At 52.0% G+C, this 22292-nt stretch overlaps 1 protein-coding gene across 4 annotated transcripts in view; it reads left to right on the top strand.

Moving 5' to 3' along the window:
• The window catches only part of RBM6 (RNA binding motif protein 6), a 61399-nt gene extending 41483 nt beyond the window's left edge, over positions 1-19916 (top strand). The window contains exons 7-21 of one of the 4 annotated variants that reach the window (XM_045579572.1): positions 6683-6757; positions 7151-7211; positions 8998-9273; positions 9655-9815; positions 10552-10649; positions 11297-11333; positions 11444-11525; positions 11721-11806; positions 12150-12296; positions 12814-12903; positions 14740-15000; positions 16356-16430; positions 16993-17111; positions 18430-18553; positions 19676-19916. In XM_045579572.1, the coding sequence (XP_045435528.1) occupies positions 6683-6757; positions 7151-7211; positions 8998-9273; positions 9655-9815; positions 10552-10649; positions 11297-11333; positions 11444-11525; positions 11721-11806; positions 12150-12296; positions 12814-12903; positions 14740-15000; positions 16356-16430; positions 16993-17111; positions 18430-18553; positions 19676-19801 (1818 nt within the window). In that variant the 3' untranslated portion in view covers positions 19802-19916. Of the gene's footprint in view, positions 1-6682; positions 6758-7150; positions 7212-8997; positions 9274-9654; positions 9816-10551; positions 10650-11296; positions 11334-11443; positions 11526-11720; positions 11807-12149; positions 12297-12807; positions 12904-14739; positions 15001-16355; positions 16431-16992; positions 17112-18429; positions 18554-19675 lie in introns of all 4 variants that reach the window. The other 3 variants (XM_036432199.2, XM_045579571.1, XM_036432201.2) reach the window with 3 other exon arrangements.
• The last annotated feature ends 2376 nt before the right edge of the window (positions 19917-22292 follow it).

Below are 22292 nucleotides of genomic sequence, written 5' to 3'. Positions count from 1 at the left end.
GCCCACAGCTCAGCGAGCGTTGCTTCCTCAGTCTGAACCGAGTTCACTTGAGCGGGTCCCAAATGTGAGTGCCGCCGCCTGTTGACTGTATGAGGGGCTGAAGTTTGGGGCGTCTGTGTTGTTCGCAGGGGAGAATGGGAAGACCTAATGGTAAGGGACTAGCCGCCTGTCCAATGGACCTTTCTCACCTTCCTCGTCTGGTAGCTTCTGTCAGTGCTGTTGGGTCTGTAGCTTTTGCCTAAAAAAAAAGTGGAATGGTGGTTATCTCCCCGAAACGGTGGCTGGACAGTGAGTTCAGAGACCTGGTGGCTCTGTGTTTGTTTATCTCTTCAGGTGCTGTCTCTGTGGAAAGCATGTGAGCAGGGTTTTCTGGGACAAGGACATTGAAAGCAGCGAGGCAGGAGAAGCTGCCTTTAGAGAGCTCAGGGTCTGGGGGAGGCAGTAGGGAAAGGGCCAGGAGATTCATCTCTTTCAACTGATGCTGGCTCCGTTAGTCAGCAAACACAAAATAAGGAGCTTGGCATTTTCCACATCGGTTTTAGCTGGAGCAGGAGCCCTCCCAGAACAGGAGCGGGCGCAGAGCTGCCCAAGCGCGAGAAGGGCCCTGACTGCGGGGCGGGAGCCTCTGCCCTGCACAGCCCACACTTACGTTGGGGATAACTGAGAAGATCCTCAGGCACGAGCAAGCACGTCGTGTGTCCGTCTCCTGCTTCCTGAGTGCTTTCATTCCTTTCATTACGGCGCGATTGAAACCAGCTGAGAGAGGAGGGGATGAGGTTAGTGGCAGTTACAGAAACCTGAGCTCTGAGGGGCCCTGAGAGTTATCTGTGAGGACTGTTCGAGTGTAAGCTATTTCCACTGAGACCTAGGTCAGCTCTGTGTTGAGAAATAAATGTATTGTTAACAAGGAACCTCTTAACTATAATAGACCGAGGTCCTTTTGAGCGTATGATGAAACGCTCTAAAACGTGTGAAGTTGCGCTGCCGGGTGGCTGGGGGTTGGAGCGCCGGTCCATGGGCCAAGGGTGGGGTAGGTCCAGTTCCCGCTCAGGATTCCTGAGGAGCAACTGATCAATGTCTGTTTCTCCCATAGATGCTTTTCATCTCTCCCTCCTTTCCTTTCTCTATAAAATCAGAGGAAACATGTCCTTGGGTAAGGATTTAAAACATAATAATGACAAAAATAAAACATGCAGAGTTAAAAAACTGAAAGAGTTAAAAACTACAATACTTACATTTCAGTGGTTCACAGTTGTTTGGTGATTCTAGCTGGAGCTTGTCAGTCATTTCTTTATAGTGCAGTGTCTGTGGTGAAGGAATTGCTGCATTCCCCGCCTGCCTGGCAGTCTCTGGTCGAACTTCCTTTTCTCAAAGGAGAGGGACTTTGGCTATTTTATTACTTACCTGCCTACTCACGTGTGTGTGTGTGTGTGTGTTGCCTGTGTTTGACTCCCATGCCTCTTAAAGTGAGAGAGCCCGGTGGACCCCTGGGCAGATGAGTGTTTTCTTCCTAAGTCTGGGCCTCTGTTAAGGAAGTTATCTCCAGACCACAGATCACTGATACGATTGCATTTTGACAAGAGACATTTTGGAGGAGGTGGCGGCGTGGGTGGGATTATTCTCAGCACCGGACGCCTTTAACTATCCATGTCGCTGGCCAGGAGGGTGTTGTGTCCTGGAGCAGTCTGTGGGAGACCAGACCCAGGCATTTCAGTGGCTGGGTGGCTCGGGGCAGCACAGGCCCGCCATGCCCCTCAGCACACAGCACTGCTCCCCCAGATGCTGGGTGTTCCTCAGGAAATGACAGAAACGGGTCAGGCCGTGAAAGATGTTGAGGAGGATTTTAGAAAATGTTTTTGTTGTGTTTTCTTCTGGACAAGAAAAGACATCTCAAGATAAGCAGCAGCCAGGAAGGTCTTCCTGCCCGTCCGTCTTAACTCGATCCCGAAGTGGGGTCTGTACCCAGGGGAGGTCCCGCCAGGGCCCCATCTCCTGGCCGCTCAGGGCAGCGCAGAGCCTGCTGGGGAGAGGCCAGATGAGCAGAGGGACGGCGGTCAGGTGTCACAGAGCCTGTGTGTGCTTCCCTCAGCTTCCTTCTCCTCTCCTTGTTCTGCCTCCGTTTGGATTTGGCCTTTGGGAATAGCGAGTTTGACAAAATGTTTGAAATCTAACATATCCCGCACCAACAAGAATGCGCCTAGTTGTTTTGCAAAAGATTTATATTAAAACTACTCTTTTATACTAAGAGAAATGACACTTCTGTTCTGTACCTGCTGTTTTGTTCCTCTTTATTCTCCGTCACGATGGTTGAAACTTCTGGCAGCAGCTACTTCCTAGCAGGCTCTTAGGCACTGCACCTAAGTAACTGCAGGTGTGCGAGCGCATGAGGACCGCCTGGAGGGGCGGGGGGAGGCGGGGGGGGGGGGGGGGGGGGGCAGAGCTGTCGAGAAGCAGGTCTCTAACTCCCTGGTCCGTTGCTTGTGAACTCTTTAGCCTTTATCTGTGTGTCTTTATCGAGTCATTTGGGTGTGGCAAGTGTGATGAGGTGGCTGACTCCCAGGAAGTTTAAAAACGGAATCAAACCAAGAAGCAGTAACGGGGAAAAGAGGTACCTGCTGTACCTCTCTGTGTTGCTAACAAGCTCTAATGTCGGCCGGCTGCTCCAGGGACCCCAGCCATACTCTCCGTGTGGAAGCAGGTTTCATGTATGTCCTACTTAGGAGGCTTGAGCGAGTTGACATTTGTGAAGAATGCTTTGTACATCGTAATTGCTGTGCGAATAAAGATTACTATCTCGGATAAACAGTACAGTTCTCAGCGCCAGTAAGCCGATCCTCCCATCGTGTGCTTGGAAGAAGCACAGATCTGCAAAGAGGGCTTGCCCATTTCCCGGTGTGAGGTGTATTCACAGGCTCACATGCGTTTTCCCTGCTTTTTGATCCTGTCTCTCCATGCATCAACCAGACGGTCCATTATGTACAAAGTACAAAGTTTCCCTGTGACTTGAACAAAGAGGCAAAGCTCCTGGCCAGAAAGGTTGTGTCCATTTCTCTTGTTCCTCCACTACCTTCACAGTCTGTGGCTGGTTATCAGCCAGCACAAGCACAGGGGAGTCTCACTTTCCTCACTCAAGGTTGAGTCACAAAATGGACTTATAAATTATAAAGGCTGCAAGAGCAGCAACAAAAAAGGAAATGGCCCTGGCTGGTTTGGCTCAGTGGATCGAGTGTTGACCTGCAGACTGAAGAGTCTTGGGTTCGATTCTGGTCAAGGGCACATGCCTGGGTTATGGGCTCGATCCATGCAGGAGGCAGCCAATCAATGTTTCTCTCTCATCATCGATATTTCTATCTCTTTCTCCCTCTCCCTTTCTCTCTGAATCAATTTTTTAAAATTAAGGGAAATGGAAATGTGGATGTTGAATTCAGCAGCCTCACACCCAGATTGCTCCCCTACAGTGTCCCTGAGGTGGAGAGGAAGGACTGACTTTGGTCTTCAGGAGGGCATTATCTTTTAGCCTTTTTTTTTTTTTTTTTTTTTTTTTTTTTTTTTTTTTTTTTTTAATAATTGACTTCAGAGAGAAGAAGGGAGAGGGAGAAACATCAATCTGTAGGAATCTAACTGTGACCTCCTGGTACACAGGTCGATGCTCAACCACTGAGCCACACTGGCCAGACTATCTCTAGCTTTTTGAAGCTTCACATTCAGACCACTTAAGGCGGATGTAGGAACATGTGTGTGTGACTGTCAGGTGAGAGCTGTGGGCTCGGTCGGATTTTACCAGGTGGTAATCTAATTTAACCTAATCTCACACTCCCGAGAGAGGGGGTGCCTCTTCTGCAGCCACATCTGGTTCATCAGACTCATGGACTCTCCGGTGCCTTTCCTTCAGTAGCTTAATAAATGACCCAATGGTTCAAGTGATTAATAAAATCCTATTGTGTGCAGACGGTAGATAATAGGCAATTAAAAGTGGGCAGCACAAAGGGGTGACGCCATCCTCCCCGGTTGTTAATCCCACTCGCAGTGCTTCAGGAGGCAGGGCAGGGGCGTGTGTCCCGCTGCCTGTGAACAGCAGCAGCAGGGGGCTCAGAGATGAACCATGGCTCTCCTCCAAGCTGAGTGCATTCTTACTAAAACAGCGCTCCCCACCTGTAGCAGCGGTTTCTAGCTGCCTCAGTGGTAGGGACCCTGAGGATAAGAACCGTTGCCTTTAGAATATAGAAGGTGACGGTAATCTCAGGGTCGCTGTGTCAGTGAGGGTTCTGCCGGGTCCCTGCCTTCAACGGCAGCTCCCCACAGCTCCTGGCAGCACGCTGGCTCCCTGCGAAGTGTAAGTGCTCCTTGCCTTAGAAAGCCCTGCAGTGCTGATGCCAGGTGGTGAGGTCAGAATTTGCAGTGACTGTCACTCGCCAGGGTGCCCGTTCCAGTGGCAGCCTGCACGTTCCGTGGCGGGTGGACGACGTGTCTGACAGCGGTGCTCCCTCCAGTTTTCCGGGGTGCTGGGGCCATCACTCTTGTTCACAGCATTAGTCCCTCTTCTGTGCAGGCACTGACAATAAAAGCCAGGACATGGAGCCTGGTTGCTAAGATTTGGCCCAGCGATTGGCAGCTAACACTGAGTTGCCATAAAGGTGCAGGATCTGACGTGTAGCGACCCTTCCCAGTGGAGGTGTGATCTTCCCCTGGGTGGGAGGAGCTGTGAGCCAACTCCCTGACAAGCAAGGCAGGGCGCTGGAGCAGAGCGGAGGCTGCTGACCCTGCTGTCTCCCCTGCCGGCCGCTCCCTCTGGTCTGGCACAGTGGGTCTAAACGCATTGCTGAGCTCATTCACATGCTAATTTTCTTAATTGTCGTAACCACCTTATGAAGTAGATACTGTCATCTCTACTGAGGAGGAAACTTAAGTGCAAACAAGTTAAGGACCTTGCTGAAGGTCATGGAGTAGAGGCAGGATTCAAATTTAGGGTGTTTTGTTTTGTTTTTTATTTCAGAGAGAGGAAAGGAGGTGGGGAGAGAGAAACATCAATCAGCTGCCTCCTGCATACCCACTATTGGGCCATAACCTGGGCATGTGCCCTGACTGGGAATTGAACCAAACCAACAACCGGATATGTGGGACAGCGCTCAACCACTGAGCCGCACTGCCCGGCCCAGAATCCATGGTTTAAATGACGTGAGAGACTGCCTCCAGGTGGAAGGATACGGTGCCATCCCCTCACCTCCCTGCCTGCAGAGCTCTCCTGGGCCGGCTCCTCCCCCTCATACTGAGCAGGAGTTGGGGACTAGGGCAGGGGGCCCTTTTCTGTGATCCACATGTGGGCCTGGCTCAGCCTTTCCCCAGTTGCCTTTCCTCTCTGGCATGTTTCCTTGTCTGTGAGATGCTGGTGATGTTGCCTCATGGATCATTTTGGGAATTAAATATTAATACTACAGCGAATTTATCAGTTTCTGGCTCGGAGTAAGCACCTAATAAATGTTAGCAAATGTTTATTATCGTCATCTCCCCGCCTTGAGACTCAGCCAGGAAACAGTTGCTGAGAGACCAGATTCTAGGGCCTGGGTAGGCTGGCAGTTCTTTGGTTTTTGACAAGACAGTAATTTTATTCTATGTATTTTCTCTTTTTTTTACATTTATTTATTGATCTTTTTACAGAGAGGAAGGGAGAGAGATCGAGAGTTAGAAACATTGAGAGAGAAACATCCATCAGCTGCCTCCTGCACACCCTCTAGTGGGGATGTGCTTGCAACCAAGGTACATGCCCTTGACCAGAATTGAACCTGGGACCCTTCAGTACCCAGGCCGACGCTCTACCCACTGAGCAAAACCGGTTAGGGCTCTATGTATTTTCTTGATTCTTTTGGTGTGAAAAGCAGAGAGGTAAATCATTATATGACAGATGTATGGATCCATGCAAGAAACTGAGGTCCGCCCTAGCCGGTTTGGCTCAGTGGATAGAGCATCAGCCTGCAGACTCAGTTTACTGCGGCTTGCTGAGCCCTGCCCCCATCCTGTGCCAGACTTTCCCAAAGTGCTTATTTGCCATGCTTGGTTCTCAGCTCTCATGGCGGCTCACTCTGTAGGCTCCAAGCCAGGGTGATGCTGCGGCCACTGCCCCCAGCCACTCCGTTTCCAGGTGTGAGGATGTGAGCTTCTGTGAAGCTGCCACCTCCTTCCTGTCTTCCATATTGTGCCTCTTTCTCCTGGTGCTTTGCCAGTTTTCCGAAGGAAGTTTCCAGGCCCCGGAGTTAGAGCCCGCCCTCCCTCTCCAAGGAATTTGGAGTTAGCCTCGGGAAGAAGACGGTGAGGGCTCCGGGCCTCCGGGCTGCATAGGAAGAGTTTGCTGTGGGTAGTGAGCTAGCTCTGCCAGGGGGGGAAGAGCTGGCACACAAGGGAGTGTGCACCGGGGCTCCGGAGGAGCAGACGGGCCTCACCTGCCCGGGCACAGCCCAGCCTGCAGGAGCCAAGGCTGAAGACCGATACCTCCTCCTCGCATTCCCGTCCGGAGCTCGGCTTGCTCCGCCACTGCCTACGTGGTGGCTGAAAGCAGCCGTGGGCTCCTGTTGATGAAAGCTCACTCTTTGTAAGAGGTTCCCGCTTGGGGACCGGCAGGCTGTCTGTGCCTTCCTGTCTCTCCGCTTCTCTGAGGGTTGATGTCGATGGCTTCTCTTTGTCTCCACAGGGAACGCTGATGATCCATGACAAAGAGGTCACCCTCGAGTATGTACCCAGCCTGGATTGTTGGTACTGCAAACGGGTAAGTGCGGCAGTTCCTTTCCTCAGGAGTGAGGACCTGGCACCGCAGCTCCTCCGTGTCTCTAGGAACGCTGCTGGCAGCGGGCATTGCCAAGGGCAGAGCTCCTTGTTCATTTCCGGTGAACTGGAGGCCAGGGTTCAGTCCCCAGCAGTCCGGTTTCCCGCTTCTGCCTGCGGCCCAATTCTGGCCTGCCGTGGGAAACACTTTGTGGAATGACGTAACTTAGTCCAGAAGACTGTTCGAGAGCCATTTGTTTGGAAATGAATCATTTCTCCATTAGAAATCATGTAAATTGAGTTAATGTGTTCCAGGCCCAAAAGTGATTCCCATACGTTGGGTATGCGTTCGGTTTTAAAAAATATTTGTAGTCAGATTGACTTCTTTCTCTTGCAGTGTAAGGCCCCCACTGCTGGACACCGACCTTCCTGCTCAATCTGCAAGTGCCCGAGGGAAGGTGAGTGGGGTGGCGGCGTGGTCTTACCTTTGCACTGAGCAGACGCGTGTCTGCCCTTCCTTGGCTGTGGAGCAGTCGCCCTGAGAAGTTGGAAGTGCAGTGTGACTTCTCACCTCAGGAGGCCGCTAGTGGATGGCTGAGATCTCCGAGGCCTCCAGGGAGAGCTGCATTGCACTCAGCCTGAGGTGCTCAATGGGCAGCTGACCAGAAGTTGGTGTTGGTGGGTTCGGGGAGCGTCTGAGGATGTTAGGTTGGGAAAGAGTCTACTGTGACCCCTTCCCTGCTTCTCTGAAGTTATTGGGAATCACTTGCTATCATTAGTATTTTCTCATTTGCACTCGATGTAAACTTTGCAGGGTCTTTGACAGGAAAACATTTGCTGAAGTAATAGTAAACAGTAGACAAGAGGAAGTAATCAGGATTGAGGGTGTGTGCTGTTTTATAGAGGAATAACCTATCAGCTCTCAGCACTTGACTTTAAAGTAACTTTTTCCAGAAAAGCTCTAGGTGGACCCCCTTTAAGCAGCTCCTAAGGCGCCCATGCAGCAGCCCTGCAGCAGTGACTCACTGCCCCTTTCTGACATGGCCCCTGAGGAAAGCCAGGCATGGCCATCACACAGTCCCGTGCAGGACGCAGGCAGTTTCTGTGCGGCCTCACACCCACAGGTGGGCCGGAGGCTGCCTGCAGGGCTGCGTCCGCAGGCGCGGTGACAGTCTCGGGAAGGCACGCTCGACATTTCCCACAGGCGGGAATGTGAGCACACAGCTCAGCTGTTAGCTGCTTAGGTGACCAGATAAGGCAAAATGGTTTTTCTCAGTCTGTTCTAACAAGTGAATGACGGTTTCTAAAACCCCGGGCTGAGACAGCCTTCCGTGTAAGCATAGCGCAGGTGCCGTCGCTGCCATCCATCTCTGTGTGGCCCCTAGAATGTCTCCTTTTGAGTCTCATGGCTTCCTATGAACCCTCTAAGAATGATTAATTGCAAAAATGTGCCCATAATTAACTGGATAGATTGTTCTCCTATAGGAAGACTGGTAATGAATCATTTATATTTGCCTGCTGTAATTTTTTACATATAAACAACATGTATGCAGGTAGGTGTATTCCTAGCTTCGCCAGAGGAGAGGAGGCCGTGGTCTTACAGAATTGGAGACAGCTGTCCTGTGTCATAACCCTAGCAGAAGCAAGGCTCCTAGACACACATTTGGGATATATGTTTCTGCCAAACTTCTAGCAAGAGTTATATTTTAGTAATTTTGTCACCAAATCTATTCTTTTCATTGATTATAATAGTTAGGTCCAAGGTCTCATGAAGGACTTGTATATAAATGTTTGGGAAGTGACAGAATACTCAATATTTAAATTTTTTAAAATTGATTTCAGATAGGAAGTGGCGGGAGGAGGAGGGGCAGGATTTGAAACTTCAATGAGAAGAGAAAATCATTGATCAGCTGCCTCCTGCACGTCCCCCACTGGGGATGGAGCCCACAACCCCAGCATGTGTCCTGACTGGGAATTGAACCGTGACCTCCTGGTTCACAGGTTGACGCTCAACCACTGAGCCACACCGGCCGGGCCCATATTAAGTTTTGATACTTGGGAAGTTCCTTCTGTAAACTTTCCTGTGCTCATTAGCCCTGAGTACAATCTGCCAGGGCACTTTGTGCAGGCGCTCCTGAGACAGTGAAAGTACTCTGGGACCAGCACCTTTCGGCGGAGAGGAGGGGCCCGAGCAGCAGTGCTTTTGGATAAAGCCTGCCAGAGATTCTGTTTCTGTTCCTCTAGGGACAGACGTGAAGCAGGACTTAGTGACGTACCCTCAGCTTCAGAAAACGCCCCTCCCACCGCCATCAGAAAAGCAACCCAGCCAGTCCCCAAGGTCCGCTGACAAGGAACAGGTGCCCAAGAAGCGGGAAGAAGGACAAGAGCCACGCTCGGGACATCAAAAGAAAGAAGCAGATCGGTACCCGCCTCCCTCTCGCAGGGAAGGGCTCAGCTTCCGAAGAGACCGAGAGAAGGATCCGTGGTCTGGGGAGACACGCCAGGATGGGGAGAGCAAAAGTAAGTGCTTTGTCGGGGCTTGTGCCAGATTGTGACCCCGAGGTGGGGGTCGGCCGGCCTGTGCTGTGGCTGGGGACCACCACTCCCCTCGCTCTCGCACAGCTGCTCAGCCTAATGGTAGGGCCTGCTCTCCTGGGCCTGCTGTTCTAGTTAAAGGGACCTCCATCCTCCAGGAGCAAGTTCCTGTTCATATGCAGCAAGGCCTCATTGCAGATTTCTAAGTGCTGGTGCAACAGAGGCCGGGCATTTATCTGATTAGCGTTGGTTACAGAGGCAGCCTCGCTAGAGCAAGAAGTATCCACAGTTAAAAAAAACGAAGGGCAGCCAGGCTTGCAGCCTCCGGAGGTAACCTCTCTGTGTCTTTCCTCACGGTCTGTTCAGCCATCATGCTCAAGCGCATCTACCGATCCACACCCCCTGAGGTGATCGTGGAAGTGCTGGAGCCCTACGTCCACCTGACCACTGCCAACGTCCGGATCATCAAGAACAGAACCGGCCCCATGGGCCACACCTACGGCTTCATTGACCTCGACTCCCACGCCGTGAGTGTCCCCGCAGTGGCCTAGGGACTCTGGGTTTGAGTCATTCCGGTGAAGTGACTGCCCGTGGGACTGGGAGGCTGCGAGTGGTTCCGTCCACCTTGGTCTGTGCCTCTCCGCGTCCAGCTAGAACAGAACCACCAGAGCTCAGTCACTGGAGAGTCCGAGCGCTGAGCTCTCAGAGTTCAGTGAGTTCTCTCATTGCTCCCCCCGTTTTCCCCAACCGGGTGGTCACAGGACACCCTCTTTCCTCAGAGTTGCTTTTGTCGATTCTTATGACTTGAATTTTTAGCTGCGGGGCCTTTTCCCTGGACGTGACATCAGCTAGTAATAACACTCACTGGTACGGCACAGATCTCGTGCTCAGAGGCCGCAGGAGGCTTCGTAAACTGGATCCGCGGTGGGGACAGCTGCAGCCTAAAATAAAGGATTTGGATTTCTGACATTTATATGAGAAGCTGATAAAAAACAAAAAGCAAAATCACAAATCTGAACTGATTGTGCTGTCGTCTCCTCTGGACAAACCCTAAGCCTGTGTCACAGTGCAGTGTTGTCCGATTCGAAAAGAAAGAAACCGAGGCCACTCCGGGCAGGAGTCTGTTTCTGCGGGGCCCTTCCGGTCAGCTCCGGCCAGAGCACACGGTCCAGGAACCTTTCCTTTTGAGAGGGAAGCCCGCGTCAGGCTCCTTCCGAGGACAGGCCTTTCCTCTTGGGGTTCACACGTGTCTTTGCTCCCCAGGAAGCTCTTCGTGTAGTCAAGATCCTGCAGAACCTCGATCCCCCGTTTAGCATTGATGGGAAGATGGTAGCTGTCAACCTGGCTACTGGGAAACGCAGGTACGGCAGCGGGTGGGCGGTCCCTGCTGCCTCCATGGAGATTGGGAGGAAACGCCTGTTCCTGCTGGAGAGGCAGAGTAAGGCAGGATGCCTTCCTCTGTGGATGCTCGGTTCTCTTTCCTGGAGCCGGCTCGGTCTGGCTCTGGGTCCCGCCCTGTAGTCCCGGTACCTCAGTCCTTTCCTCTGGGGCTGCCTAGCTCTTTCGGGTGCAAGTGACGCTGCCCTGTTGGATTGCAGGACAGTCTGCTTCCACCTTGCCCCTGGGAATGCTAGGAAAATGCTGTCCTGCCCTCCTCCCCTCCCCTCCCCGTTCACACTCCCAGAGCCCCGGGGGCTCGGCTTCCTCTTACTCCTTCCCTCATCGTGGCCCAGCCATGGTAACTGCAATGGCTCCGTCAGAGTGGCCGCGTACAGGAGGGACCTGTCTGCCTCTTGCACCTTTGGCTCAGTTGCTGTTTTGCTCCATCAGAGGCTCCAGAAGTGCCGCTGCTCCTCCCCTCAGGAGTCTGCACAGCAGAACTGCTTGCTGTGGGCGGCTCCTTCCCTGCAAAGGGGGGAAGGAGTGTCTTTGGCCGGTCTGTAGGGTTGGGCACTTCTCAGGGGACCTTTGGTGGCAGGCACATGACATGTTGTGTCCTTTGTTGCAGAAATGATTCTGGGGACCATTCTGACCACTACTATCAGGTAGGCGTCAGCAGTTGGGGAGTGAGTGCTCTGCTGAGCCTCTCCAGGGGTGACTCTAAAGGTTAGTGGCTGTGGACGTTCCATTCTCTTCACTTGCCTTTCTGTGACAGGGCAAAAAATACTTCCGAGACAGGAGGGGAGGTGGCAGAAACTCCGACTGGTCTTCCGAGTCAAATCGACAAGGACAGCAGTGTGAGTGACCTTTGCTTTGTCTCTATTGTGTGTGCTTTTGGCTGGACTGCGCGTTAAGGTCTGTGGTCACAGAGCTGGCAAGAGGGGTGCTCATTCAGAGAGCACCACCTACAGGTTCTGCTCCTGTTCAGGTGCCAGCCTCGTGGTTGGTCAGCCGTTGGCGGGGACTGACACTGCCGGTTGTATTCCCTCTAGCATCATCGGACTGCTACATCTATGACTCGGCAACTGGCTACTATTATGACCCCTTGGCGGGGACTTACTATGACCCCACCACCCAGGTGAGTGCTGGGCTTTGCTCGCTCTGTCAGGGACTTAAGAAGGCCAGGTCTCCCCTCGAGGAGATTTATTTATTGAGTGGATTTGAAGATGATGGCCTTTATACGAACTGCCTGTGTGGACAGTCAGTGCCTGTGGCTGGAGCAGTGCTGCTCTTAGAAGGGACAGTGGGTTGCTTGGTGGTGTCCTACGCCTGGAGTGGGTTGTCACCTGGCCTGATGTGTCTCTGCTTAGACTTAGGAGTGAGAGAACTGTTCTTTCCTCCAGAGGGAACTGCTCCGAAGCCCTGACACCACTGGGAAGGTGAAACACCCTGTAGACTTATCTGTTCCCACTGTCTTACAGCAAGAAGTCTATGTGCCCCAGGACCCGGGGTCCCCCGAGGAGGAGGAGAGCCGGGAGAGGAAGCCAGCCAGCCAGGGCAAGTTGGGTGGCAAGAAAGAGACGTCCAAAAGGGACAGCAAGGAGAAGAAGGACCGCAGCGGGCCGAGGGTGAGGGACCTGCCATCTGCTCTCTCTTCAGCCAGAGCTACAGGCAGAAACACGGGTCCCTGCACAGGGTGCTTGGGTCGGAGGGTAGAGTTGCCCAGCAGGCAGGGTCTCTTTCTCTCTTTTGGGACTCAGCTCAAACCCCAGCTCCTCCACTCCAGTTTCGCTGGCTGCCTTCCCTCTTCAGTGCTGCCTCTGTATACACAGCTCCATAGTGTGGTTGTAGCGGGGATACCATTTTTAATTATTATTTTCACGCCTGCTTAGTAGAAATTCTCAGTAAACGTGTACCCTTATTTTCTTTGTCATTTTGGCATTGTTTGTCTCTGCTTTCTGATCTTATATTGTCATAATGTACAGCACTTAGCATTTTATTTCTCCGTTTAAATTATTCCCTTAAGTTCCTGACATACAGTAATCACTAAATAACATACTAAATGTGTGTGTGTGTTTTATTTTGAAATCATAACAATTCTTAACCTGACTTGTATGAGAATTACCTGGATTCTGTCAGTTTCAGGAAGACGCCAATGAGGAGACGGCGCCCCCAGAGGATGTTTTTAAGAAGCCCCTGCCCCCCACGGTGAAGAAGGAAGAGAGTCCTCCCCCGGTGAGGCTGAGCGGGGGCACCGGGCTGGGCTGGCTTCGGGTGCGAACGGAGCCTCGCTTTGACGTCGGTCCTTTAGCTCTGGTCTCCCAGCAAGTACATGGGGCACACTGCCTGCTCTAGTGCTTTACCTGGAAGCAGAGGCCATTTTCTGTGCCGTGTCGTCCCGTCCCCGTCCCCGTCCCCGTCCCCGTCCCCGTCCCCGTCCCCCCCCCCACACACACACACTCCATTTTCCGGAGCAGGGACTGCCTGGCCCTTTTTAAGTTCTAATCTTGGTCTTGTTCATTCTTTTCTTCTAAATGGTCAACGGAACCCATTGTTCTGGCCTGGTGCTTCCTGTCTGTTGTGCTGCCTAAGAGTGTGTGGAGTGGTGGTTGGTCATTTTTACATTTGCTGCTGGCCCAAATGAACAGTGGCTAACAGTGGCACCTGTTTGTTAGATGCCTCAGTGTGGTAGTCTCATCCCTGGCTAGGTAGCTCAGTTGGTTAGAGCATCGTACAGTATGCCAAGGTGCAGGTTCTGTCCCCAGTTAGGGCACATACAAAAACCAACCAATGAGCCTGGCCTGCATGGCTCAGTGGTTGAACGTTGACCTATGAACCAGGAGGTCAGGGTTCGATTCCTGGTCAGGGTACATGCCCAGGTTGTGGGCTTAATCCCCAGTAGGGAATGTGCAGGAGGCAGCCAATCAATGATTCTCTCATCATTGATGTTTCTCTCTCTCCCTCTCCCATCTTTTCTGAGATCAATAAAAATACATATTAAAAATAAAAAAAATCTGAACAGAATAAACTAGTGAATATAATAGAATCAGGGGCATAGAAAGGGAGTGGACTGACAATTCTCAGGGGAAAGGGGAACGGGGGTGTGGGAAGAGACTGGACAAGAAGCATACACCGCCGAAACCAGTTTGGCTCAGCAGTAGAGCGTCGGTCTGCGGACTGAAAGGTCCCAGGTTCGATTCCGGTCAAGGGCATGTATGTTGGTTGCGGGCACATCCCCGGTAGGGGGTGTGCAAGAGGCAGCTGGTCGATGTTTCTCTCTCATCGACGTTTCTAGCTCTCTATCTTTCTCCCTTCCGCTCTGTAAAAAATCAATAAAATTTATATTTTAAAAAAAATGAAGAAGAAGCATACACCTATGGATGAGGACAGTGGGGGGGAGGTAAGGGCAGAAAGTGGGGTGGAAACTGGATGGAGGGGAAAAAGAGGAACAATTGTAATCTGAACAATAAAGATTTATTAAATTTTAAGAAACAAACAAAAAACAAATAAAAAGAATCAACCAGTGAATGATCCTTTCCCCCCCACTCCATAACAGTAGTAACTTGGTTTAGTTTTTACTTTTGATTGATCACAGGCCAGTGACCTTACCTTCTGACCTAGGTTTTCTGTGAGCTACCGGTAAAAGCCCTGCCTGCTCCGCTGTCCGTCGTTGCTTTCGGCCACCTCCTAGTCTGGGGATTGCTGCGATCTTAGTCTCCCTCCTTTCTCCAGGCTACAGTGACTTGGTGGTGGTGGTGGTAGTTCTTCCTCTGAAACTTGTAAGGTCGTGACTCTTTCTGTGTTCTCCTTCCGCTCTCCTCCCTCTTCCTTCTCTTCGCTCTTCTGTCGCTAGGGTCCTGGTTCTGTCTCCATCTCAGTGAGCAGGACAACAGTCAGGCTCGGCCATGTTGCCTCCATCTGGGAAATGAGCGGTATGGTCAGTGGGCTATCCTGAACCCAGTTCCCTATTCAAACTGAAAGAAGAAACGAGAAGACCAGATGAGAATGTCCAGAAAGACGGGCCCAGAATATAGGTTCCGTTTGGTGTTAATCCCTGGCCCTCTTCCTCAGCCCAAGGTGGTTAACCCCCTGATTGGCCTGCTGGGTGAGTATGGAGGAGACAGCGACTATGAGGAGGAGGAAGAGGAGGAGCAGCCCCCGCCTCCGCAGCCCCGCACAGCGCCGCCCCCGCAGCAGGAGGAGCTGAGCAAGAAGGAGAATGAAGAAGACAAGCTCACGGACTGGAACAAGCTGGCCTGCCTGCTCTGCAGGAGGCAGTTTCCCAATAGAGACGTTCTGATCAAGCACCAGCAGCTCTCAGACCTGCACAAGGTATGGGAGCGGGCCCTGGCCTTTCGCATGGTAACGCTTACTATCCACGAGCGTTGAGCATTCGGGGGCTGAACAGGCATATGCCGCCCTTCCTCAGCTGCCCCCTCTTCGCTCCCAGGATTAAATCAGGCCCCTTCCGGGATAAGTTGCTCCTCCCTTTGTTCATGAGTATTAAGTGTGCCACTTTTAGGAAACTTCAGGCCCAGGGCAAGCAGTGGGGCTGGGACAGGGCGCCACGTGCGTGAACAGGAGCTGGGCTTCTCACCTTAGCTCTGTGGTTACCTAGCGATTGGGCCTCAGACAGGCCCCTCTGCAGTGGTACTTGAGGCTTCCCTGTTGCGTCTGGCTGGGACGGGCAGCTTCCCCTGGGCCACATTCTGCCATCTCTTCACGTAATGAGGGGCTGCCGGGAGCCTTGCTGCGTTCACTGACACGCCTCGGCCTCTGTGGCCGTCCTGTTTGTATGTGCTGACCAGGAGCCAGATTGTGGACAGACAGCCCCCAGGTGGACTGGCGCTGTGGAGGGACGACTCCTCACCCTCTGTGAGGGGTGGCTTAGACTCGCCCTCCACACAAGCCACGCCTTCTGTGGCTGGCAGCCAAGCAACTCTACTTTCAGTAACGCACATCTCCCAGCTGCCTCTGGAGGCTCCCCAAAGTGTCTGGGATTCTGACAGTCCCTGCGACACCCCTCCCTCCTCCAAGTCCCTTCAGTCTTTTCAAATTCTGCGATGGCAGACGGACATTTACATTTCGGCTTTCTGATGAAAACAATAAATGGCTGAGGGACAAAGGGTAGTTGTCAAGATAAAGAAGCTAGCCCTCTGCTAGACCCACAGATGGACTGGCTAGGGCGGGAGAAGGTAGGCCCGCACGCTCCCTGTCCTGGAGCGCGCCACCCAGACCCCTCTGCCTCCTCTCCCATGTGCCTGGGAGGGGACCCTCACAGCAGTCTGCTCTCTTAAGGCCATGGCTTCCTTTAGTGTTTCTCCGGGGGCTTGAAATGAACAGTGCTGGGTGCTGGGGAATAGGCAGAGCATGTGGGCATTTGGTTTTCCTCCCTGTGTGCTGATTGCCCTCCTGTCATTGGTATCCTGGGTAAAGAGATACAGACCAGTTGTGTCTTTTACATCTTAGAAGTAGAGTGAAGTCCCCTCTTTGCCACCCACATGACTAAGCCGTGTGGCAGGCAGCCTGTAACCCCGTCAGGGAGGGGTCCTGGCAGGGTATCGTGGCCCCTCGGGGACTGGTCAGGAGAGGAGCCCAGGCCTGCAGCAGCTCCGGGGAAAGGCCGGGAGGCTTTCTGGACCCTCGTTCTAGACCTGCTTCAGAACGCCTTCTCTCCCTCTTCTCAGCAAAACCTGGAAATCCACCGGAAGATAAAGCAGTCGGAGCAGGAGCTCGCCTACCTGGAGAGGAGAGAGCGGGAGGTAAGCTCCGGACCTTAGGCCTTGGCTCTGCTTTCTGGTGTAGAGTTCTGGGCTGTGCTGAAGACGGAGAACCAGGAGGCCCTAAAAGACAATGGAACAGTTCTCAACTCACCTCCATTGAAACGAGGGCACTTCGTTGTGTATATGTGACATCTTAATAGAGTTGGTACATTTTAAGGTGGTGCTCAGGGTTTCTGAGTAATCAGATAAACAGCATTCCACCTCCCTGCCCAGCTCTGAAAGCAGTGCAGGGTGTTGGCCAGGGCTGCTGGGGTCCCCTTTCCTGCTAAAGCTGCTAGGGGAGGAGCTTTCTGTGACAGCCACTGGACCACACAATTAGCCAGCCTCGGCCTAGTCTCGAGCTGCCCCAGCCAAGGGCCGGTCTCATGATGGCCGGAACCTGCCTGCGGGGCCTGTAGGAGCTGTTCCTCCCCGACACCCGCAGCCACTGCTTCCTCGAGCAGCGTGTGGAGGACCGAGCTTCGAGCGCTGGCCGCCAGTTAATGCCTTCACATGAGACAATCAGGAATAAAGTGAGGCTTCCCCACTTCTCTGCCCTCAGGTCTGCTCTGCTTCCCAACAGGGAAAGTTTAAAGAAAGAGGAAATGATCGCAGAGAAAAGCTTCAATCTTTTGACTCTCCGGAAAGAAAACGAATGAAATACTCCAGAGAGACTGACAGGTAAGCCGGGAGCTCTGGACCCAACATGAAGCCACCCCTCCTCCAGCGGGGCTGCTGCTGTCTGCTCAGGGAGCAGGGCTGTCTCCCTCCGTGAGCAGGAGCGGCCCCGCCTTCTGACCGCCTGGCTCCCAGGGGGCGTGTTTGCTGGCAGACGGGCTGGCTGCCAGCGCTGGCATGGCCATGGTTGGGAACCCTTTCTCCCACATCAGCCATGGGCCTGATAAGCATGTCACACTCAGACTTCTTCTCTGAGGGACCTTCATTGTGACACATGGCGGGGGAGGGGGAAACCCACTCTCTGCAGTTGGAACTCTTGGACAATGACAGGTGCAGGTTCACCAGGAGAAGGAGGCCTCCTCTATTCCCTTGCCCTTCACACCACTTCTCCCGGCTCTCCTCCCCCTCCATCTTCTTTCCCACGTGTCCCTTTCTGGGTGATGATTGTCCAGGACTCTGCCCTCTGTGCGTACTCTCTTGACCTGCACTGTCCAGGGCACCCAAAGCCACAGCCACCACAGCAGGCTAACAAGTCCTGTGACTCCAGCTGAACCAGTTCTGTTTCCTTTACCTCCTGGGCCTGTCCCCTCGGACACCCCTTCTCACCCTGAACAGTCACTCACTCCGGGGCTGGGGAGCTTGCTGTGTTCCTGTCGGAGTAGTAATGGCACTGTGCCGTGGTCTCCCTGCTCTGACCCAGTCTTTCTCCTTATCCGCTGGAGCCAGTGGTCACCGTCCTGATAAAGCCTGGCCCCTTCCTCATCACCTTCAAACCAACTCCTTAATCGCACCCTCGGCTCGCAGTCTTTGCCCCTTCTTTCCCCTGCCACAGCATGCCTGGTGTGCAGGAGGCTCCTAACGCTCGCCTTGTGTGGCGTGGCATTGCCTGGAGGGAGACCTGGTTTTCAGCGGGTGTCTTCGCCCGAGGCGTGAAGTCCAGAGGCCTGATGTGGCGAGATGTCCAGAGGGTGTTCACAGTCTGGCACGAGCAGCCGGTTGCCAGTCCTCCACCCCTCTCTGGGACAGCATGTTCTCCCATGCACCTTTCTTCTGGCTCACCGTCTCCTCGTTGGTCACACCCAGGCAGAGTCCCCTCTCGGGATTTCTTCACTTTCGGTGCTGCCCTCCCGGCGGTGTTCCTGTGCTGTATTCAGCACACAGCTGCTGTGCACGCCCACGCTGGCCGCTCGGTGTGCCAGAGCTGCTGTTGGCATTTTCTCACGCCCTTCCCTGTGAACGGGGTCGGTCTTGGTCGCCTCTGTATCCCCACAAACAAACAGTTGGAAGTGACGGTACCTGAGCACGTCTGCTTCCATTGCAGTGATCGGAGACCTGCTGATAAAGAAGATGTGGACAATAGCAGCAAAGGAGGCTGTGTCCAGCAGGCTGCTGGTTGGAGGAAGGGGCCCGGATATGGCCACCCCGGATTGGCTTCAGCGGAAGAGGTGAAATGGTTTCCGTCTTGTTGGGCTGGCATGAACCTGGACTATATTTAACTTCCTCTCTGTGTGGCCCAGAGCTGTGTTCCTGCCTTTGACCTGTGTGGTCTCCGCTGCTGGCAAAGGACCTGAGCTGAGGAGCCCTCGGTCTTGGTTACGGGGTTATGACTGGGCCTGCTTACCCTTGGCAGTGTGCTGGGTGGTGGGAATGGGAGAGAGAAGTTAGAAGAGGCTCATCATACTCTTACAGAGTCAGGTGAGGCCTTAGGAAATTGGGGAGTTTGAGGCTAAAGAATCATTTGGTAAAAATGTGGGAGCTAGCAGTGAAATGTAGAGAGGGATTTAACATGTTTTCATTGATTTTTAGAGAGAGAGGAGGAAGGGAGAGGGATAGAGAGAAACATCCACAAGAAAAAATTGGCTGCCTCCTGCGCTTCTTGCTGGAGAGCATGTGCCCTGACCAGGCATTAAACCAGTGACCCAGTGACCTCCTGGTTCACAGGTCGATGCTCAACCACTGGGCCACACCGGCCGGGCGTGTCACCATGTCTTTGATGGCTGAAATTTGAGGATCACGAAGTTAGTCCTGTTTTCCCAGGAAGGACTCTGCCCCTCAGATTTCAGGAAAAACAAAGAAGGTGGAAGAGGAAGGAAGCATTGCCCACGCTGTGTTGACTTAGCCCCCTCTGGAATTGCCAGCATAGACTAGCTTCTCCTGTGTCTGGTGTTGCCTTTTGAGTTCTGAAATAATGGCATCACCACCCTCCTCATTCATCTTGGGTGTTCGTTTATTTTTATTTTTTCAGTATATTTTATTGATTTTTTACAGAGAGGAGGAGAGGGGGATAGAGAGCTAGAAACATCGTGATGAGAGAGAAACATCGATCAGCTGCCTCCTGCACACTCCCTATTGGGGGTGTGCCCGCAACCAAGGTACATGCCCTGACCGAACTCGAATCTGGGACCTTTCAGTCCGCAGACCAACGCTCTGTCCTCTGAGCCAAACCGGTTTCAGCAGGTCTTCGTTTATTAAACACCTAAAAAGTTCTCCTGTGTCCTGATCCGACCTGGTTCAGAAGCAAATTGAATTCCTAGAGCCCGCCTCATAGTTTGCCTTTTTTTTTACAGACTGAAGGCCGGATGAAGGGGCCCGGGGTGGGGGCTCCCGGAAGAACCAGCAAGAGACAGTCCAACGAGACATACCGAGACGCTGTGCGAAGAGTCATGTTTGCTCGATACAAAGAACTCGATTGAAGGACGGAGCAGTCCCCTTGGACACAGCCTCCTGTTTTGTGTGTCAGTCTCTCCTTTTGTTTTGTTACTGTTCTTGCTGCTAGAACTTTTTTAAATAAACTTTTTTTCAATGTGATTTTGGGTTGTTACATTTATCCCCTGTGGGGTGGTTGGAGTTGGCACCAATGTGGGCCCGTTTGAGACGCTGCTGAGTGGAGAGTGCTGCCCCAGCCCTGGAGCACTGCCTCTGCCAGGATGACTGACCTTGAACCCTAGCCTGTGTGAATAGACTAAGAATTTTTCTAATTTAATTAACGAATCTAGCATCTCATTAGCGTTCGTTTCTATTTCTTGGCTAACCGCTGGTGCTGAACTATTCCCATGTATTGGTTTATTACTCTAACAACCCTTCGGAGTCCTCTTCTGACTTTCCCTTCTTGGGGGATGGGCAGCTGTGGCACCTCTCTGAGTGCCTGCTGGGTACTCAGTGCTTCACACGTGTGATCACAAGTCAGCACAGTAAGAAGCACACGCCTCTCCGGCCATAGCCCGCTTTTCCTCCCCCCACGGCCACCCTCTCACAGAGGTGTCTGCCGGTTTCAAATCCTCCTCCAATTCCCCAGTCATTCACCAGCTCACAGGGGGGAGTTTTTCATTCTTTGCCTTTGGAGGACTATATCCTATGAACCTATTAAGACTTTTAAAGATAATTCCTCAAGATAACATATGTAGTACTAAGAATTGTACTTTCCAGATGTGACAGAAGAATATTTCTCAGGAAGGGACCTGGGTGTTCAGAGGGCATCTCGGTGACATGCTGCAGGAGGGTGTGAACTCTCAGTAAAGAGACAGAGTCTGTGTTTAGGCTCAGCCCTGTGTATTGAGAAAGTAGCCATAGACAAGTGGTGGTGACTGTTGCAATAAAACTTTATTTACAAAAACAGGTTGCAGGCCAAAATTGGCCCAAGGGTGGTTTGCCAGCCCCTGTTCTAAGGGCACATCTAGCATAAGGTAAGACCAAGAAGAGCTCTGCAAAGAGATGGGGTGGGGGTGGCATTTTGGAGGGATGGGAGATGGAAAGAGAGGGCATACACCAAGGAGAAAACGTTTCCAGCAACCAGAATGTGAACTTAAATTGTTTGCATGCTGTGTCCAGATATTCCTTCCTCTTAATCTTGAATAAGTCCTTTTATCCCTTAAAAAGGGAAAACAGCCCTAACTGGGTGTAGAATAAGCCATAATAGGAACATGTTTAGCCCAGCTGGTGTGGCCCTGTGGTTCAGTGTCACCCCATGCACCAAAAGATGGTTAGAGTCCAAGTCAGGGCACATCCCCTGGTGGTGGGCTCGACCCCCAGTAGGAGGTATGCAGGAGGCAGCTGATAGAAGTTTCTATCTCCCTTCTCCCTCTCCCTTCATCTCTCTCTCTAAAAATCAATAAAAACATTTTCTAAGAACATGTTTAAAGATGCTTTTCTAGGAAAAATATTTTTTAGTATATTTGAAGGTTCTGGTTTGGAATCTCTTAGACATCCTTCCACTTAGTTATCTAGAAGAGAGTGGTATGGGTGCCGTTTTCCATAACTAAACTGATACCTTTCTCTGCCTTGTCATGGTCTATTTTTCAGTTTGTATAAGTGGCCTGAAAACTCAGTTCCACTAAAAATACATTTATTAATAATGGGAAGTTATGTTAACTGGATGCACAAAGATCACCACCTCACTGCGGGAGTCCAAAGCATCTCTGAATCATCCCAGGATGTATGCTTTCTGCCTCAAACGTTATACCTTTGATCGTGGATTCATCTGTTGTTCAGCAAATCTTTACTGAGGGCATACTGTGTGCTGGGCACCAGAAGAGGGACCAGAGAGAGAGTGGTGAATTAAGCAGACAAAAGTCCCTGCCCTCCTGGAGTTTACATTCTAGTGGCTGAGGACATGGACTCTGAAATTAAGCCTACTAGTTCATGTCTCAGTACCAACGCATTTGTTCTGTGTGACCTCCCCTCTCCGTAAAATAAGGACAGTAATGGTGGCTTTGGCTAGGTGAACGGCAGTTGCAGCTAAAAGTGGTCAGATGCTAGAAATGTTTTGAAGGTAGAATGAGAATTTGCTGACAGGTTGGGTGCAAGAAAAAAGTCACAGGTTACTCCAAGGTTCTTGTGTGGAGTAACTGGAAGCAGGGAGTTTGCATTTATGAGCCAGGGAAGGCAGTGGAGAGGAGGTTAGGTTTTGGCTGTGTTAACTTGGAGATACTAGTAGACATACAAGTAGTAACTATTAAATTAACTCTTAGCCGAAACCGGTTTGGCTCAGTGGTAGAGCGTCAGTCTGCGGACTGAAAGGTCCCAGATTCAATTCCGGTCAAGGGCATGTATATTGGTTTTGGGCACATCCCCAGTAGGGGGTGTGCAGGAGGCAGCTTGTCGATGTTTCTCTCTCGAGATGTTTCTGGCTATCTCTGTCCCTTCCTCACTGTAAAAAATCAATAAGATATATTTTAAAAAATAAAA

This window comes from Pipistrellus kuhlii, unplaced genomic scaffold (genome assembly GCF_014108245.1).
Source record: "Pipistrellus kuhlii isolate mPipKuh1 unplaced genomic scaffold, mPipKuh1.p scaffold_m20_p_11, whole genome shotgun sequence".
Lineage (NCBI taxonomy): Eukaryota > Metazoa > Chordata > Mammalia > Chiroptera > Vespertilionidae > Pipistrellus > Pipistrellus kuhlii.
Note: the sequence above shows the minus strand (reverse complement) of the source record. Positions and strands in the feature narration are given on the sequence as shown.